Source organism: Bos indicus, chromosome 23, assembly GCF_029378745.1.
Source record: "Bos indicus isolate NIAB-ARS_2022 breed Sahiwal x Tharparkar chromosome 23, NIAB-ARS_B.indTharparkar_mat_pri_1.0, whole genome shotgun sequence".
Taxonomy (NCBI): domain Eukaryota; kingdom Metazoa; phylum Chordata; class Mammalia; order Artiodactyla; family Bovidae; genus Bos; species Bos indicus.
In genome coordinates, this window is record NC_091782.1 from 47,044,817 (window position 1) to 47,060,587 (window position 15,771).

A 15,771-nucleotide genomic window follows, 5' to 3' on the forward strand; every position below is an offset into this window, starting at 1 on the left:
TAGCGGGAGGGGAGACACTTCCTGTATTGTCGCAAGGAGGTAGAGGGGAGAAGGGATGATTGTGCATGCAGAATGATACACAAATATGAAGGATGGAAGTCAAGGGAGTGGCTTCAGACGGCCCAGCTTTCTTCACGAAGCAGGAGGAGAGACTGCCTGGGGAGACCGACAGTGGAGGCTGGGGTTGGGGCTCAGGAGACAGACAGGAAGTGGAACCGGAGATTTGAGGAAGGTAGAGACAGTTCGAAAGAGCCTTGTGCATGACGGACAGTAGTCAGCTCTGTCCTGAGTAGCGGCCCAGCACATCATTAAGGAAGGTCCAGTATCATTGCTTTAGGAAAATGGTACACAGGGCGGCGAGCTGAGCAGGGGAAGAGAGAAGGGCTGCCTGACAGTAACCAGGGTCCAGATGGCATCGGTGACCAAAGTTTATAGAGGCACCATCTGCAGGGTGTGAGGTTTTTCCAGCCATGCTTCAACAGCCGGGAGATTGATGTAGAGAAAGTAAACAACTGCGTTGATCCAGACCTAGGCTTTGCCCAGGAGGCTGCAATAGCAGGACAAAGGGGCAAGGAGACTGAGGAGATCTGCATGAGGAGGGTGAAGTCGGGGGGAAGCTCAGAGGCCAGGTCGGTAGAGAAGCCAGTGGGCAGTGAGCGGGCTGTGCTATTTCTGCAGAAGAGCATTGCACGTGCCCCTTGCTCTCTGTTGACCAGAGCATGTGGTCTCTACTGCCTGCTGGAGGAGCAGACACTGCCAGATGTGACCCCTAACGAGCTGTAAGCTGACAGGCTCCTCAGCTGACCTTCCTCCTCTAAGGTGGTCCTGACTGGCCCCAGCTGGGTAAGTCAGCGACTTGCACCCAGCCACAAGGGGTAGGCGTGCCCTTGGGACACACATACCCCTATGAAAGGATGAGAGGTCAACACCAGCTGGTGTATTGATTCAATCCCTATGTCAGTTTTCTAATCTGGGTGTTATTTTTAAATGCTGTATGGGTCAATTCTGTTTATTGGGATTTTTATTACTGTGAATCTTCCACGGCCACATATCTTCTCTTAATGTGCATCTACTGATATTATTAGTAGTCAACTCAGAACTCCAAGTTACTAGAATCACTTTAGTATCTTCAGATGCAAAATAATCAGGGTGACGGGCAGGGGTGGAGAAACTTTTTAGTATCATATGAAAAATACTCCTAATACAGCATGATTAAAACTAAAAAACAAGTACCAAACTTTGTTAGAAGCAATGGAGACTCTCATACCCTGCCAGTAAGAATGTAAATTGGTACAACCACTTTGGAAAACAAAGTGGTTGTACCAATTTGGTTGATATTTTCCATTAAAAAAACGTTGATATTTTCCATTAAAATTGAAGATATGCATATCCATCATCCAGCAGTTCCATTCCTGGGTATATGCACAGAAGAAATAGATAAAGATCTACCTAGCATAAATTCTTGATAATGGTCTAACACCAGCAACAACTCAGTTGTCCATCAGCATTAAAATGGAAGGATACCCACAAGGTGGAATACTATACAGCAATGAAATCTACAGGCTACAGCTGTAGGCCGCAGCATCAATGAATTTCACATCCGTAATGCCTAGTGGAAGAAACCAACATAAACACATACTGTGTGATATGTCCTGCCTTTAAAGGAAAAGAAAGTTGCATTAGCAAAGGCACTGGACAGTCCTTTCTGGGGTCCTGGCAGTGTTCTATATCTTGACCCGGGTGTGGTTACATTTATGATAATTTATTAAGCTCTACATTGTTTTGTACAGTTTTCCGCATGTGTCATATTTCACAATAAAGAATTATTGGAATCTCTCTATATACATTCTATCCATGGTGCTGCAGTTTATAGGATCCCCATAGACAGATCAGCTCTGAATGGTCACCTTTAAGCTCAGACACCTCAGGCAGTTGAAATGCCTCTGGGGGCGAAGACCTCAGTGAGACGTGGACCCTTTCACAGCTGATTCTCTCCACTGTCCAGACTGAGATCCTTGAGCAACATGGATGGTGCAGGCAGAGTCTGCGAGTTACGGGCCTGTGTCCTCCTGCCTGGCCACTGCGAGTGCCCCAGAGGGAAGTCTTCTTCCTCTTAACCGAAATTACAAATACTGTGTTTATCAAACAAACTACAGGATGACGTTCCCATCCTAAGAGAAGTGAGAGGCGCCCAGCTCCCTGTTTCCCTCCAGTTGGAAAGGGAGGGTAAGGAAGGAAGACTAGGAAGACTGCTAGGAAGACTTCTCTGCCTTGAGGCCGCTGATAGGTTCGTTACACAGTTCACCAAGCTTCTACAATGTCTTAGACACAATCCTTATTTTTATGCTCCACAGTTTAAAACATCCATTTAGTTTTGATTTTTCATTCTTGATGGGAAAAACACTTTCCTTTTACAAAGATTCAGATTCCTGATTCTCTAAAAGACTTCCAAATGCCCCACATGGTTTAAGTATCCAGAGTTTTTCTAAAAATATATATTTCAACTACAGTCTATAAAGATACACACATATCTCATACCAAAACTGAACCTTATGGCTGAGACATGATGAACGGGAAGTGAAAAACTGGCCAGTACTAACCAACCAAAAGCCCAGGCAATTTTTTTTTTTTTTTGCAAAAAATCAAATTCCGGGCTTTGTATCTGAGCTGTTTAAAAGGCTCATCGCCAAAGTACCAGTTCTCCTCATTTTGGAGAAACAAGAAAAGCATATGGCTTCAGGGACCTTCATAAGTTGATGCCAAAAAGTGAAGCCAGGCACATTTCAAGATCATCAAAGGAACAGCAGGTTGGATTAGTTTAAAGGGGAATGGGGGCGTCTCAGGTGGCTCAGTGGTAAAGAATCCGCCTGCCAAGCAGAAGACACAGGTTCAAACCCTGGGTCGGGAGATCCCCTGGAGAAGGAAATGGCAACCCAGTCCAGTATTCTTGCCTGGAGAATTCCATGGACAGAGGAGCCTGGCGGGCTGCAGTCCACAAGGTCACAAAGGGTCGGACACGACTGAGCAACTGAACAGCAGCAGCAGCAGTAAGTGAAGCAGGGAGGTCGAGGTGCCGAGAAACAAGGGAAATCAATGGCAGAGAAAGCTGTAGGTTACAGACAATGAAGGATCACTCATTCTACCATTTTACCCCAGTAAGAAACACCTGGCTAACATCTACCCATCGCACAAGACTCCAGCCAACGTTTACTTTTTCCCTCCTTGGTGCCCTTACCACACCCGCTTTGCATTCTGCCAGAATTGCTGTAACATTTTATAGGGCCGGATTATTCTGTTTGCCCTCCTAGACTGTGAGCTCTTTGAGAACAGGACCATACTTTGTGCATCTCTAAGGTTTCAGCTCATGCATAATAAAAAATATATTTACCATATTTTCCATAAATATTACCCTTGGCTGCATGAATGAACGATGGGTTCCATTAATGAGACAACTCTATTGCTGAGACTTTGGATTCTATTAACAAGATTTCCAGCTCCTGTGATGCCACCCATAAGTGATGAAAAGCATCTTGGCCTCTGCCAGAGTTTACCCACTCTTTTTTTAACTTCTCTTTTCAGGCCCAGGAAGCTGTGAGCTCCCTAATATCATATACCAGCATGAGAACACAGTGTGTTCTCTAAGTAGAGCTATGAAAACGAAGAATCTGATCAGCCAACTAAAACACTGGGATCATCCTTTTCAAGACCCAGAGCTCCAGCATTCTTTGGCGTAAGAGACAGAGAGGCACCTGGGAAAATGTGGGCAAGGGTGAGTACTATTGAAAAAACCACGTATTATGTGTGGTCCGACTCAGACAAATGCATTTGAAACAGTAATAGAAATGGTATTCCATTTCCCACCCAGGATTGCAACTAACGCTTGAAATGGAAGGTTTATGTTAGGCCCCCAGATTTTGCTCTGTTAGGTGAATCTTTTTACACGGATGTGCTGATACCCACGGAAACTCCTCTTCCATTCAGAAATCTCAGGGGAAGAATCTCTTGGGACAGAGGTCGAATATTCCACCTTGTGTAGTAGTGCCCTAGCAAGTCTGGAGCTTACACTTCTGAACTGATCAGAAGCTGATCACCTGGGTCGTTGGCCCCCAACGTTTTTGGCACCGGGCACCGGTCTCATGGAAAACAATTTTTCCATGGACTGGAGGTGGGGGATGGGGACGGCGTCAGGGTGATTCAAGGACATTATTTATTTATTGTGCACTTTATTTCTATTATCTTTAAATCAGCTCCACCTCAGATCATCAGGCATTAGATCCTGAAGGTGGGGGACCCCTGACCTGGGTTACCAATTAGCCAGTCCTCTGGTGTCTCCTCTCTCTGTCTGCTAGTCCTAAACCAATCCTTTTTCATTCAGCTGTTCCATAAGAAAACATGTTGGCCTAGGGTGGAGGTTAGGGTTAAAAGAGTCCATCCTTCTTTTGAACCAAGGCTTGCTAAGGTCTTATGGAAACTAAGCAAAAGAATCGACGTGTAATTTCGCCTATTAATTGACTTCTAGTGGAGGCAGGCAGCGTGCTCTTGCGTGGTACCCTTGGAGGCAGACCTGGATTTAAGCCTCACTCCACTAACTTGAGACTTTTGAATCTGTTTTCAAGTTTATAAAATGGTGATAGAAGGACTGTCTTGAGGATGAAATGAGAAAGTGTACATAAAGTAACTTGTGCTCAATGGGAAAAAAGTTAATTCCTCTATGGGTTAGGATCAGTAATCTGTTGTCTCTATCACGTAACAACTAACCATCAACACAAGAAAACTCCAGGTAGCCATGGGAGTCCATATACACGTAAATGGCTGTCAGTTAAACAAAATGACAAATACCTTCTTAAAATATTTTAAGTAACAAAAGGATTTCTTTTATTCGACCAGCTAGGCTGTCATATCACTGTACTGTTTGAAAGTTAAAGGCCTATTAAAAATCTTCCCTAGTCCTAGGGTTCTATGACAAAAATCTGTGACAGAATTGGACACTTGGAGGCCTCCACCCAAGTCTGAATTCAAACTGGAGCAAATTACGTTTGTGATTCCTCGAGGCATTCAATGTGAATTAATTTCTTAATGAAGAGTGAAATAAACATCACCTCCTCTCATTTTTTTCTACCTGCTCAGGCAGTTTTCCTAAAGTAAGACAAAAGCAGAGGAAGGAAATAAGAAAGAAAGGGAGAAAGAAGAGGAGGGAAGAAAGGAAGATAGCCTTCTCCAAAGCAAGGCGTATTTCACTTCATTTCAGTCCCTGCAGTGAATATTAGCTCTGGGGTATTTCAAATACAGGTTGCTTCTCAACTTTTGGTACCCTCACCTTGAAAACCAGACATTCCTACCACCCGGAATCCTCAATTTGCTTATCTACATTCAGAGTCCAAGAGTCCTTTGAGATCATTAATTTCACAACTTTGGAGTGATTTTTTTTTCTCATCACTGAAATTTATTTAAAATATTCCATACACACACACACACACACACACACACTTACATGACAGAAGACTATGTAGGATGTAAATATTTGGCAGCTCTCAGTGTCACCTATTAAAAAGGAACATTTATTCCCGGCTGTCAGGGCTTCCTAAGGATATATTCCTGCTGCTCTTCGGGGAGAAGGCGAGACAGTGTGCCGGCTGCACAAACGGCCGTGAAATCAGACTGCCCGATTTGAATCCCAGCACCGCCACTGATGGGAAGTGGGACTTTGATCAAGTTATTTAACCTGTCTTTGCCTCAGTTTATTCATCTATAAAATGGGGGTGAGAATAGTATCTACCTCAAGGGGTTCTCTTGACGATTATGTATGTAAGTTGCTTAGAGTTGCATTTGGCAAGCCCTCCAATCAGACCTGGCGAGGGGGTGGGGGCCGCTTCCCAGGTGGCGCTAGTGGTAAAGAACTCACCTGCCAATATGGGAAACACGAGAGACACAGGTTCGATCCCTGAGTTGGGAGATCCCCTGGAGTAGGAAATGGCAACCCCCTCCAGTCTTTCTGCCTGGAGAATCCCCATGCATAGAGGAGCCTGGTGGGCTACAGTCCACAGGGTGGCAACGAGTTGGACACGACTGAGCTACTGAGCACACCCAACAATCAGTGAGACCTGGAGTCCTGTAGCACAGATGAAATAAAGTCTATGCAGCTAAACTAAACCACCAAAGGGGGAAGATGGGAGAAGCAGAGTGTCAGGAAAGGCTGGAGAGATGACGAACCTTTGGGAATCAGGCTTATGCTGACGTGGCTGATCTCCTGAGACCCCTCAGGCTGCGGTTTTCTGGCTCCAAGAGTGACGGTGGAGAACCCATGAGCGCGTGGCCCAAAAAAGTTTGTTTGGGGAGACCTGTGCTAAATCCATAAACACTCCTGAAAGGAAGCACTTACCAAAGAGCTCAGCAAACACCGGCAGGCCCTGAGGCAAACATCAGTACAGATATCAGTGTGAGGAGAAAGTGGAGGGACTTCCCTGGTAGTCCAGTGGCTAAGACTCTGCGCTCCCAGTGCAGGGGCCCGGGTTCTATCCCCAGTCAGGGAACCAGCTCCTGCCTGCCGCAACTAAGACCCGGCGTTTTCAAATAAATCAATATATATTTATTAAAACAACAAAAAAAAAGAAAGTGGAGAATGCAACTCCCACCTGGAGGGCCAGCTGAGGGCTGCAGAGAGGCCAGCAAGCAGCCTTCTTCTGCATCCAGCTGGAGTCAGTGTGTGTGGGGGCAGCTGGTCAAGCCCCCAGACCTACTTCACACTCTTCCCTAATCTCTTGATGTCAGCCATGGTGGGGGTATTTACAGCACAGAAGTCGGCAGAAACTGCTTCATGTTGTTTTGCATTTAGAAAGCCGGGAGTTAAATATTCCCCAACACACTGCTGGGGGAGAGTGAAAGGCTGGCTTGGAAAAAACTGAAGGAAAAAACCCTTTAAACTGCAAAGCTTTTTCTCTGGTGTCCCTGACTCTTCCCCTTTGTATGAAGGCAGGAAGCTGGAAGTTGGACAAGGTCTGTTAGGGTTTCTCTAAAGAAGAAAGCCAGACTGAGTCTGTGCTTCACAGAGGCCAGAAAAGCGCTGACTGACAGAACTTGAAAATGGTGTCCTTTTTTCCCATTAAATATAAGTTCACCCCCGGTCCAAACTAGTTGTCAGACGGTGGATTTACAGGCTTGTGATAAGTGTCCTAAAAAGGAAAATACGTTGAGGTTGGGGTAGTTCACATACTATTTTTTCACCTCTTTAAAAATATGATTTTTTTGATATATTTTAGAGAATACGAAAGCTGTCTACTGGGAATTATTACCTTACCTCCTCCCATCTAAAAAGACACTTTAAGTTGTTCAGATTTCTGAGTTGTTCCTTGAGAGGAAAGATGAAAGAAGAGGGACAGAAATGAAGTACCTCGAAATCTGCCTTTATCAGTCCACAGGGGCTGTCACTATGGAGCCCTCCAGCCCCGGTGACTTCACAGAAATGTATGTTCTGGCGATTCTGGAGGCAGGAAGCCCAAATTCAAGCTGGCAACAGTCTGGTTTCTCCTGAGGCCTCTCTCCTTGGCCTGTAGGCGGCCGTCTTTTCTCTGAGTCCTACGTGGCCTCCTCTCCGCATGCCTGTGTGCTCATCTCTTCTCACAAGGACACCAGTCCTGCTGGAGCAGCATCCGCTCTGGTGACCTGACTGACCCTTCATCACCTCTTCAGAGACTTATCTCCAGGCCAAGTCACATTCTGAGACGTGGGAGGGGACCTCAACATACAAATTTGGAAAGGGACGCAAGCCCAGAACACTGACTAAACACACGGAACACGAATCCACAGGGAAAATTTGGTTTGACAGCCTCACAGGTTGAGTTCCCAGAGAAGCAAACTCTGGAAAGACGGAGAATGGCATGCAGGGGGTGATGGGGAGCCGTCTCAGGAATATGTACAAGCAGTGAAGGAAGCAGGATTAGGTGGAGAGAGGACTGACCTCAGCGCAGTCACAGTAAAGGCCCCGGCTAAGCGCACAGACCCTCTGGGGTGGCCCTTCCGAGGGTCCGAAACCGAAGCCAATGGGTGGACCAGCTGCAGGGAGTGGACTGCCCCAGGTAGGAGGCATGATGTCCCTGAGACCAGCCTGAGATGCTGTCTTCTGTTGAGGACGGTCTAAGGGGGACTCATCCGGGAGCTGCCAGTGGCCGAGTTTCCAGGTGCTGACAGGATGATTGCTCGGTCTCAAGTGGGGCCCCCGGTTAGTGCTCTGCAGTGTCCACAGCGACACACATAAATGGATGTCCCCTAAGCGGATGGAAGGATTCACCGTCATCTTCTTAAGAAATTTCTCATCATAGCTCTCAGTAGGTTGCTGCTAAGTCGCTTCAGTCGTGTCCGACTCTGCGACCCCATGGACTGCAGCCTACCAGGCTCTTCCGTCCATGGGATTTTCCAGGCAAGTGTACTGGAGTGGGTTTCCATTGCCTTCTCCTGGTTAAAAGGAGGTTTAACTGAAGGTTAATTGTCTTCAGTAGGTTAAAAGGTGACTAATTCTGAACCCTAAAACATGGAACCCAATTCTGCACACATAGAGAAAGCCCAGCAGGATGGTGACAGAGTGGCTTAGTGGGGAAAGGATGCTCTCTGGAGCCAAAAAGATAGGATTCAAATCTCTACCCCACTCTTTACTAACATTTCTTACCCCCTCTCCACCTCCGATTCCTCCTCTGCAAAGTGAGGAGAATAATGCCAACTTACGTCAGACTGTTGAAAGATTTAAATAAAAAATATGTACTCAGAGCGGCTAGCACTATGTTTCATGCAAAGAAGGCCTCCGAAAAGAATTAGCTGCCTTCCCTTTCTTTCAGCAAATGGAAAAGAGACGATTCCTCTCCTAACTTGAAGGAGGACATCTCTTAGATTCTGGGGTGATCTAAAGATGTCTGGGGACGTTTCTTTCTGCTGTTCTTCACTGTCACCAGCTCTGTCGATGTGGAAATACACCTCCCGTCACAAAGACCTCGCCCCCTTGCATAAATACCAAGTTTATTCCAAAAGTAAAACATGCATAAATTATGTTGGTGTACAATCAAACCAACTCTCCATTTCAATACGTAGTTTTATTGGGGTATAAATCACTACTACGGGGCAATTTAGTGCAGACAGAGATTGTATCAGGAGACTCAGATCCCCTGAGCTTGTCTGGAAAATGGGAAGCGTATTCCAGGATGAAGTGTCGTGCATGGGTAAGGGTTGCTGAGCCTGCAAAGAAACACACCTGGACAGAGGTTGAACTGTCTCATCTAAATCAAGTCAGGTTGAGCTCCCCTTGGTGGGAACGCTGAGGGCTGACTATGTTCGATTGTGGATCACAAAGCCCCAAAGAAGCGACACTGTCAAAGAGACATCAGACCTAGGTCCAGTTTGACATGGGGCCACGTGCTTTCCCAGCATCTTCTGGCTTTCTTTTCCCATGGAGAGGCCTCATTTATTCTAAAGTATGAAGCCTTGGGGGTTTCTTGAAAATGGTACTTTCACTCAGTAAAATTAAGTTGGGATGAAAACGGTTTCTAGTGGGAATCTGTTCTGGAAAAGGATTAAACTAAAAACATGGAAAGAGCAGCTCTTCCCCTCAAAATGATCAGTAGCCACCTAGACCTGATCACTTTCCACGTGACAAAAAAAAAAAATTCTAGAAGCAGCACAAGAAAAACATCACAGCCACTGAGAAGTCAGAGGTGACTCTACACTCACCATCTCCCCACAAACATGACGAGTGTGGGAATCAGCGAGCTTTTCGTCCTTAGGCCTATTCTGAGTTCTCTTATTGATGGAGGTTTCTGTTATAATTTTCCCACAATTGTCCTATATTCTCTTTTTAAAAGTATTTCTCTGGGTTTGACCAGGGCTCGGTAACACACACAGAGTCACAATTACACCATAAAGAATCACACATATGCCGCCCTTTAAGCATTACCCACAGATCCTTCTGACTTTTTACCATCTCTTTGAGAGAAACATCTTTGAGAAAGACATCCAAGTAAACAGCAGACTTATATCCAGCTTCCTTCCTCTGTTCAAATCTCTATCTCTGATCTGTACTTGCCATTTATTCAGTTCAGTTCAGTTACTCAGTCATGTCCGACTCTCTGTGAACCCGTGGACTGCAGCACGCCAGGCTTCCTTGTCCATCACCAGCTCCCAAAGCCTGCTGAAATTCATGTCCATCGAGTTGGTGATGCCATCCAACCATCTCATCCTCTGTCGCCCCCTTCTCCTCCTGCCTCCCAGCATCAGGGTCTTTTCCAATGAGTTAGTTCTTCGCATCAGGTGGCCAAAGTATTTGAGCTTCATCTTCAGCATCAGTCCTTCCAGTGAATATTCAGGACTGATTTCCTTTAGGATTGACTGGTTTGATCTCCTTGCAGTCTAAGGACCTCTCAAGAGAGTCTTCTCCAACACCACAGTTCAAAGCATCAATTCTTCGGCACTCAGCCTTCTTTATGGTCCGACTCTCACATCCATACATGACTGCTGTTTATTAGATGTAGCATTTTAGAGCTGGAAGGTCATGCTAGTCAGAGTAGTCCTGCTGTGAGCTGCAGTAACAAGTACATCCTGTCATCTTGGGGGGCCAGCCCAGTACAGTTCAGTCCTCACTCCTGTGAGAGTCCATGACTCTCTTGGGCAGCTGTCCTCAGGAATCTGGCTTTCCATTATGTGGCCCCACCATCTCAGGGTCCTCCCCTTCCAGCAGTATGGCTAAGAGAGAGAGGGTGGGGGACTTTCTAGGGAGCAGGCCAGGAACATGGAGTAATCACTTCCGCCAGCAGGCTACTAGCTGAGAACTAAGAAGCTCGAAGATGATAATAGTGTTTGCCTCAGAGAGTCCTCAAATGCCCCTTGCTTCCCATCCCTTCAAGTTTTTTGTTACTTGGTTTTTTTTCAGTTGAGGCAACAGAGACCCAAAGAGCATAAGTTACACACAGCTCATCACACAGCTAATCAGCAGCAGTTCAGTCTGGCCAAGAGGCTCCTGCCCATTCCTGTTGCTTTCAATTAGTGTATAAAAGGGCTCATAAAAATCTCAAGATACAGTTGGAGCATTGTTTCTAGAACTTTCTATCCAGAACTCCAGGGTGAGAAGGACTATGACCACCCCTGCTCTGAACCCACAATTCCGGCACAGTTCTCAGCCTGGGAGCTGGACAGATGAGTGTTTCAGGGAGCAAGTGCCAGTAGCAAACCCTAATTACAGGAAATGCCTCTTGGCTCCCAAGGGATATGAAATTACTTTGCGGAAAGTCAAGAAAAATAGAAACAGAATACCCTGTAATGCTTTATTCAGAGGCCAGAGTCACCTATTAGGGCTTGTGTTTTGTGCTCGATTCTACCAAGAGAGCTTAAAGGGTGGAGACAGAGATTATATAGAGAGAAAGTCTGGATGGTGTCAGCCCCAGTCCCAACCATCACACTGTCCTGCGAAAAAGACTCCCGGACGTCCTCCTCACAGTTGAAATCGAATGTGAGAAAAAAACAGAGGTTTCCCAAAAATACCTGATAAAGAATGAGAAAGTGGGCCAGGGAAGGCTGGTCTCCTTGTCAGGTTCTGAAAGTTGCCTGGAGAAACCTTGGCCACATCTCTGACTGTCTCCATCAATGTCTACTGAACATTCAGTTATGTATCTATTTTTTTACACCCTGACTTGATCATCATGAAGGTTCTACATCTGGATTTTTTTTGCCTGGATTTTAACTTTTTCATCTGGAGATATGACATTGAGGACAGGCTGAACGTTAGTTCTCTTAGGTTTAAGAATCTTTGTCAAACTAGTTAACATTCTGAGGTCTCCCCTCCACCACCATAACAACAAGACAGGGAAAAGAAATAAAAAGAATAACTGCCACTTGGCTGGAAATTAAGGTGCTGATCTAATCCAAACATTATCACATAAAATCAAGTAACAGTAATAATAGAATAGACGTATAGCAGTGGCAAATTATATTTTTAGCCAAAGGACAATCACATTTTCATGTTTACAGATTAGATATTAAAAATAGTACAGAATTTAATTACATGTGCCTTTATCCCACCTTTCTACCTCATTCTCTTCTTTCCATGCCCACTGCACCCCTTCTTTCTTCTTTTCTTTTTTCAGCTGCACCGCACAGGCATAGGAGATCTTAGTTCCCTGACCAGGGATGGAACCCTGCCCCCCTGCAGTGGGAACAGGGAGCTCAGAATCTTAACCACCAGGAAAACCCCCCCCCTTCTTCAAAAAAAGTTTTTTCTTGTAAGTTGGGGAAATAGAGTGACATCTTATTAAGACAGCAAGATGAATGGATTCATTGAACTCAGGTTAATCTATGGCAAAGCTTGAACTCAAAACAAGGGTCAGTCGGGGAAGTAGGAGAGATGGAGGCTGGCTGGTTAAGAGTCTTTAGAGAACTTGGAAATAAGGTTGCTTTCAGAGTGGAACTATTAAAATGCATAGATCAAATGCATACAAAATGGCAAAAGCAGGATGGATATAAATAGCCCACTGTGGAAGTAAGCCAAATAGAAGTATATGGGAGTGTCGCAGACTTCAGCCCCACAGATCTAGGGGTACAGTAACAAGGAGGGTATATATTTGATTGTAGGTTCATGGGTAGAAAACGGAGTGGTTGTTTGGATGAAGGCTGTGTAAACAGGAGCTGGGTGGCCAAGGAAGCAGTTAAAAGAGTCAGGGGGTCACAGAAGCCCTCCAGATGGCAGAGCCCGACAACGTGAAACCATCTAGGGAAGACACAGTCATGGGAGTGTTGAACATGGCAGTATGGCTCTCTTAATGAGACCATCCCTACTTTGGCCAAAGTGCCTCAAACCTTTGTCAGTAACATTTATGACTCTTTGGACACCACTCAACCTTGTCATAATGTGGTTCTTCATGTAGCAAGCCTCCTGGCAGAGCTGTCTCACACCTTTCTGGTCGACTTGCCAGTTGCATTTACTTTAAACTACTCTAACTGATGCTGTGAGCCGGTTCCACCTTAAGCATGCCAACAAAGTCAGTTTTATGAAGCTAACAGACCTTAGACCATGGTATATACTTCGAGGTAAACATCGCTTTATGGGGTGCACCTGGGCAGGAAGTAATATTACTCAGCAACAGCTCAGGCTTGTTCTATGCTCTTCTCAAACTGCAGCTGACCAGCCTTATTCAGTTTTGACTGAATCATATATATAAAGTCAAGATCAAGATGTTTTAATAATATGACTGCTTTTCGTGATCTGACAAAACAATTGCCATATTATAAGCCAGAAGCAGTACATAGAATGAAGGGACATAAAGAACCTAAACCATTTTAACAGGCTGTGGGCTGATTTTCAATTACATCTGGGACCCTACCATAGACAGCTTCATCAAAGATACCATGGTCATTGACAACTAATGTTTTCCAGCTTTTCTTCACACCTTATTCAATTGCAGCAATTGTTAGGTGATAAATACAATGACAGCTCATTATAAAATTCAGCTTCCAGAAGCTGAAAGGGTAAGTGCCACCTCTAACCTGCCAGGTGATGGGTTAGCATCCTAGTTAGCCCTGTCCCTTCTCCCTTCTGCTATACAGGTAGGTCCTTCTCCACTCTCCTTCCAACAACTTTGTCTGAAATCTTGTACACTGAAGGCTTCAGTGTTCACACAATCCTTTTTAAGTGAAAATAAGCTCAGAAAGCTCTACCACAGAACCTCAGGAGTTTATAGGACAGTACATAAAGGACAGTCAACTCTGAATATTCATTGGAAGGACTAATGCTGAAGCTGAAGCTCCAAGACTTTGGCCACCTGATGCAAAGAACCGACTCGTTGGAAAAGACCCTGATGCTGGGAAAGATTGAAAGCAGGAGAAGGGGGCGACAGAGGATGAGGTGGTCGGATGGCCTCACCAATTCAATGGACATGAGTTTGAACAAACTCTGGGAGATAGTGAAGGACAGGGAAGCCTGGTGTGCTGCAATCCATGGGGTCACAAAGAGTCAGACACGACTGAGTGATGAACAACAATGAAGGGCAGAGACAGAGGGGATAAAGAACACAGCCTGAGGACTCAAGGGTATTGTTTCTAGTCTCTAGGTGTTCTTATTGATATGTGCACGTTTGTGTCTATCTGCCCATCTCCTTGTGTGTCTAGGGAGAGGGTTTGTATACTCTGTGACGTCATGCCAGCTTGTCACACACATATAAACCTATGTCTACAGATTTAACTACTTGGGTTTATTTAAGTAGCTTTATTGAAGTATACTTGGAATACAATAAATTGCACATATTTAAACTGTAAATTTTCGTAGTGTTGACATACATGTACACCTGTAAAACCATTACTACGACCAAGATAATGAACATATTCATCACCTGCTCCCTAATTTTTTCTTGTTTCTTTTTAATCCCACCTTCTGCCCCTTTCTACGCCTGTCCCAGGAAACCATTGATCTCCTTTCTGCCACTGCATTTTCAATTCCTAGAAATTAATATATTAATAAATGAAGCCTATAGTACATACCTTCTTTCTGAATCCTTCTACTGAGGAAAATGAAAAGTCTCTGCATGGATAGATGTTCTCTTTTCTTTTGGTTAAATAAATGCCTAGGAATGAATGAATAGGTCATGTGGTAGGTCTAATGCCCAGCTTTCTAAGAAACTGACAAACTGGTTCCAAAGCAGTTGTACCATTTTACATTCCCGTCAACAGTATACGAGAGTTCCAGTTCCTCCATATGCTTGCTGACACTTGGTATGGTCAGATTTCTCTTTTAATTTTCAGTTCGGTTCAGTTCAGTTGCTCAGTCGTGTCCAACTCTTTGCAACCCCATGGCCTGCAGCACGCCAGGCCTTCCTGTCTATCACCAACTCTTGGAGTTTACCCAAACTCATGTCCATTGAGTCAGTGATGCCATCCAACCATCTCATCCTGTGTCGTCCCCTTCTCCCACCTTCAATTTTTCCCAGCATCAGGGTCTTTTCAAATGAGTCAGCTCTTCGCATCAGGTGGCCAAAGTACTGGAGTTTCAGCTTCAACATCAGTCCTTCCAATGAACACCCAGGACTGATCTCCTTTAGGATGGACTGGTTGGATCTCCTTGCAGTCCAAGGGACTCTCAAGAGTCTTCTCCAACACCCACAGTTCAAAAGCATCAATTCTTTGGTGCTCAGCTTTCTTTATTGTCCAACTCTCACATCCATACATGACCACAGGAAAAACCATAGCCTTGACTAGACGAACCTTTGTTGGCAAAGTAATGTCTCTGCTTTTGAATATGCTTTCTAGATTGGTCATAACTTTCCTTCTAAGGAGTAAGCGTCTTTTAATTTCATGGCTGCAATCACCATCTGTAGTGATTTTGGAGCCCCCCAAAATAAAGTCAGCAACTATTTCCGCTGTTTCCCCATCTATTTGCCATGAAGTGATGGGACCAGATGCCATGATCTTAGTTTTCTGAATTTTGAGCTTTGAGCCAACTTTTTCACTCTCCTGTTTCACTTTCATCAGAAGGCTCTTTAATTTTTCTTCACTTTCTGCCATAAGGGTGGTGTCATCTGCATATCTGAGGTTACTGATATTTCTCCTGGCAATCTTGATTCCAGCTTGCAATTCATCCAACCCAGCGTTTCTCATGATGTACTCTGCTTTTAATTTTAGCCATTCAGATAGTTGTAGTGGTATCTTACCATGGTTTTACTTAGCATTTCCCTAATCACTAATAATGCTGAATGTCTGTTCTTGTGTTTACTTGTCATCAATGCGTCTTCTTTAATCAAATGTCCATTCATA

General features: G+C 44.8%; 1 protein-coding gene across 2 annotated transcripts in view; it reads left to right on the plus strand.

Moving 5' to 3' along the window:
• Nucleotides 1-15,771, plus strand: part of NEDD9 (neural precursor cell expressed, developmentally down-regulated 9) — a 190,393-nt gene that overhangs the window by 65,208 nt on the left and 109,414 nt on the right. For both annotated transcript variants that reach the window (XM_070778402.1, XM_019985942.2), the window contains exon 2: nucleotides 3,580-3,769. Coding sequence is in view for 1 of the 2 variants with exons in the window: in XM_019985942.2 (XP_019841501.2) it covers nucleotides 3,758-3,769 (12 nt within the window). In the remaining variant the exon portion in view is untranslated. The remainder of the gene's footprint in view (nucleotides 1-3,579; nucleotides 3,770-15,771) is intronic.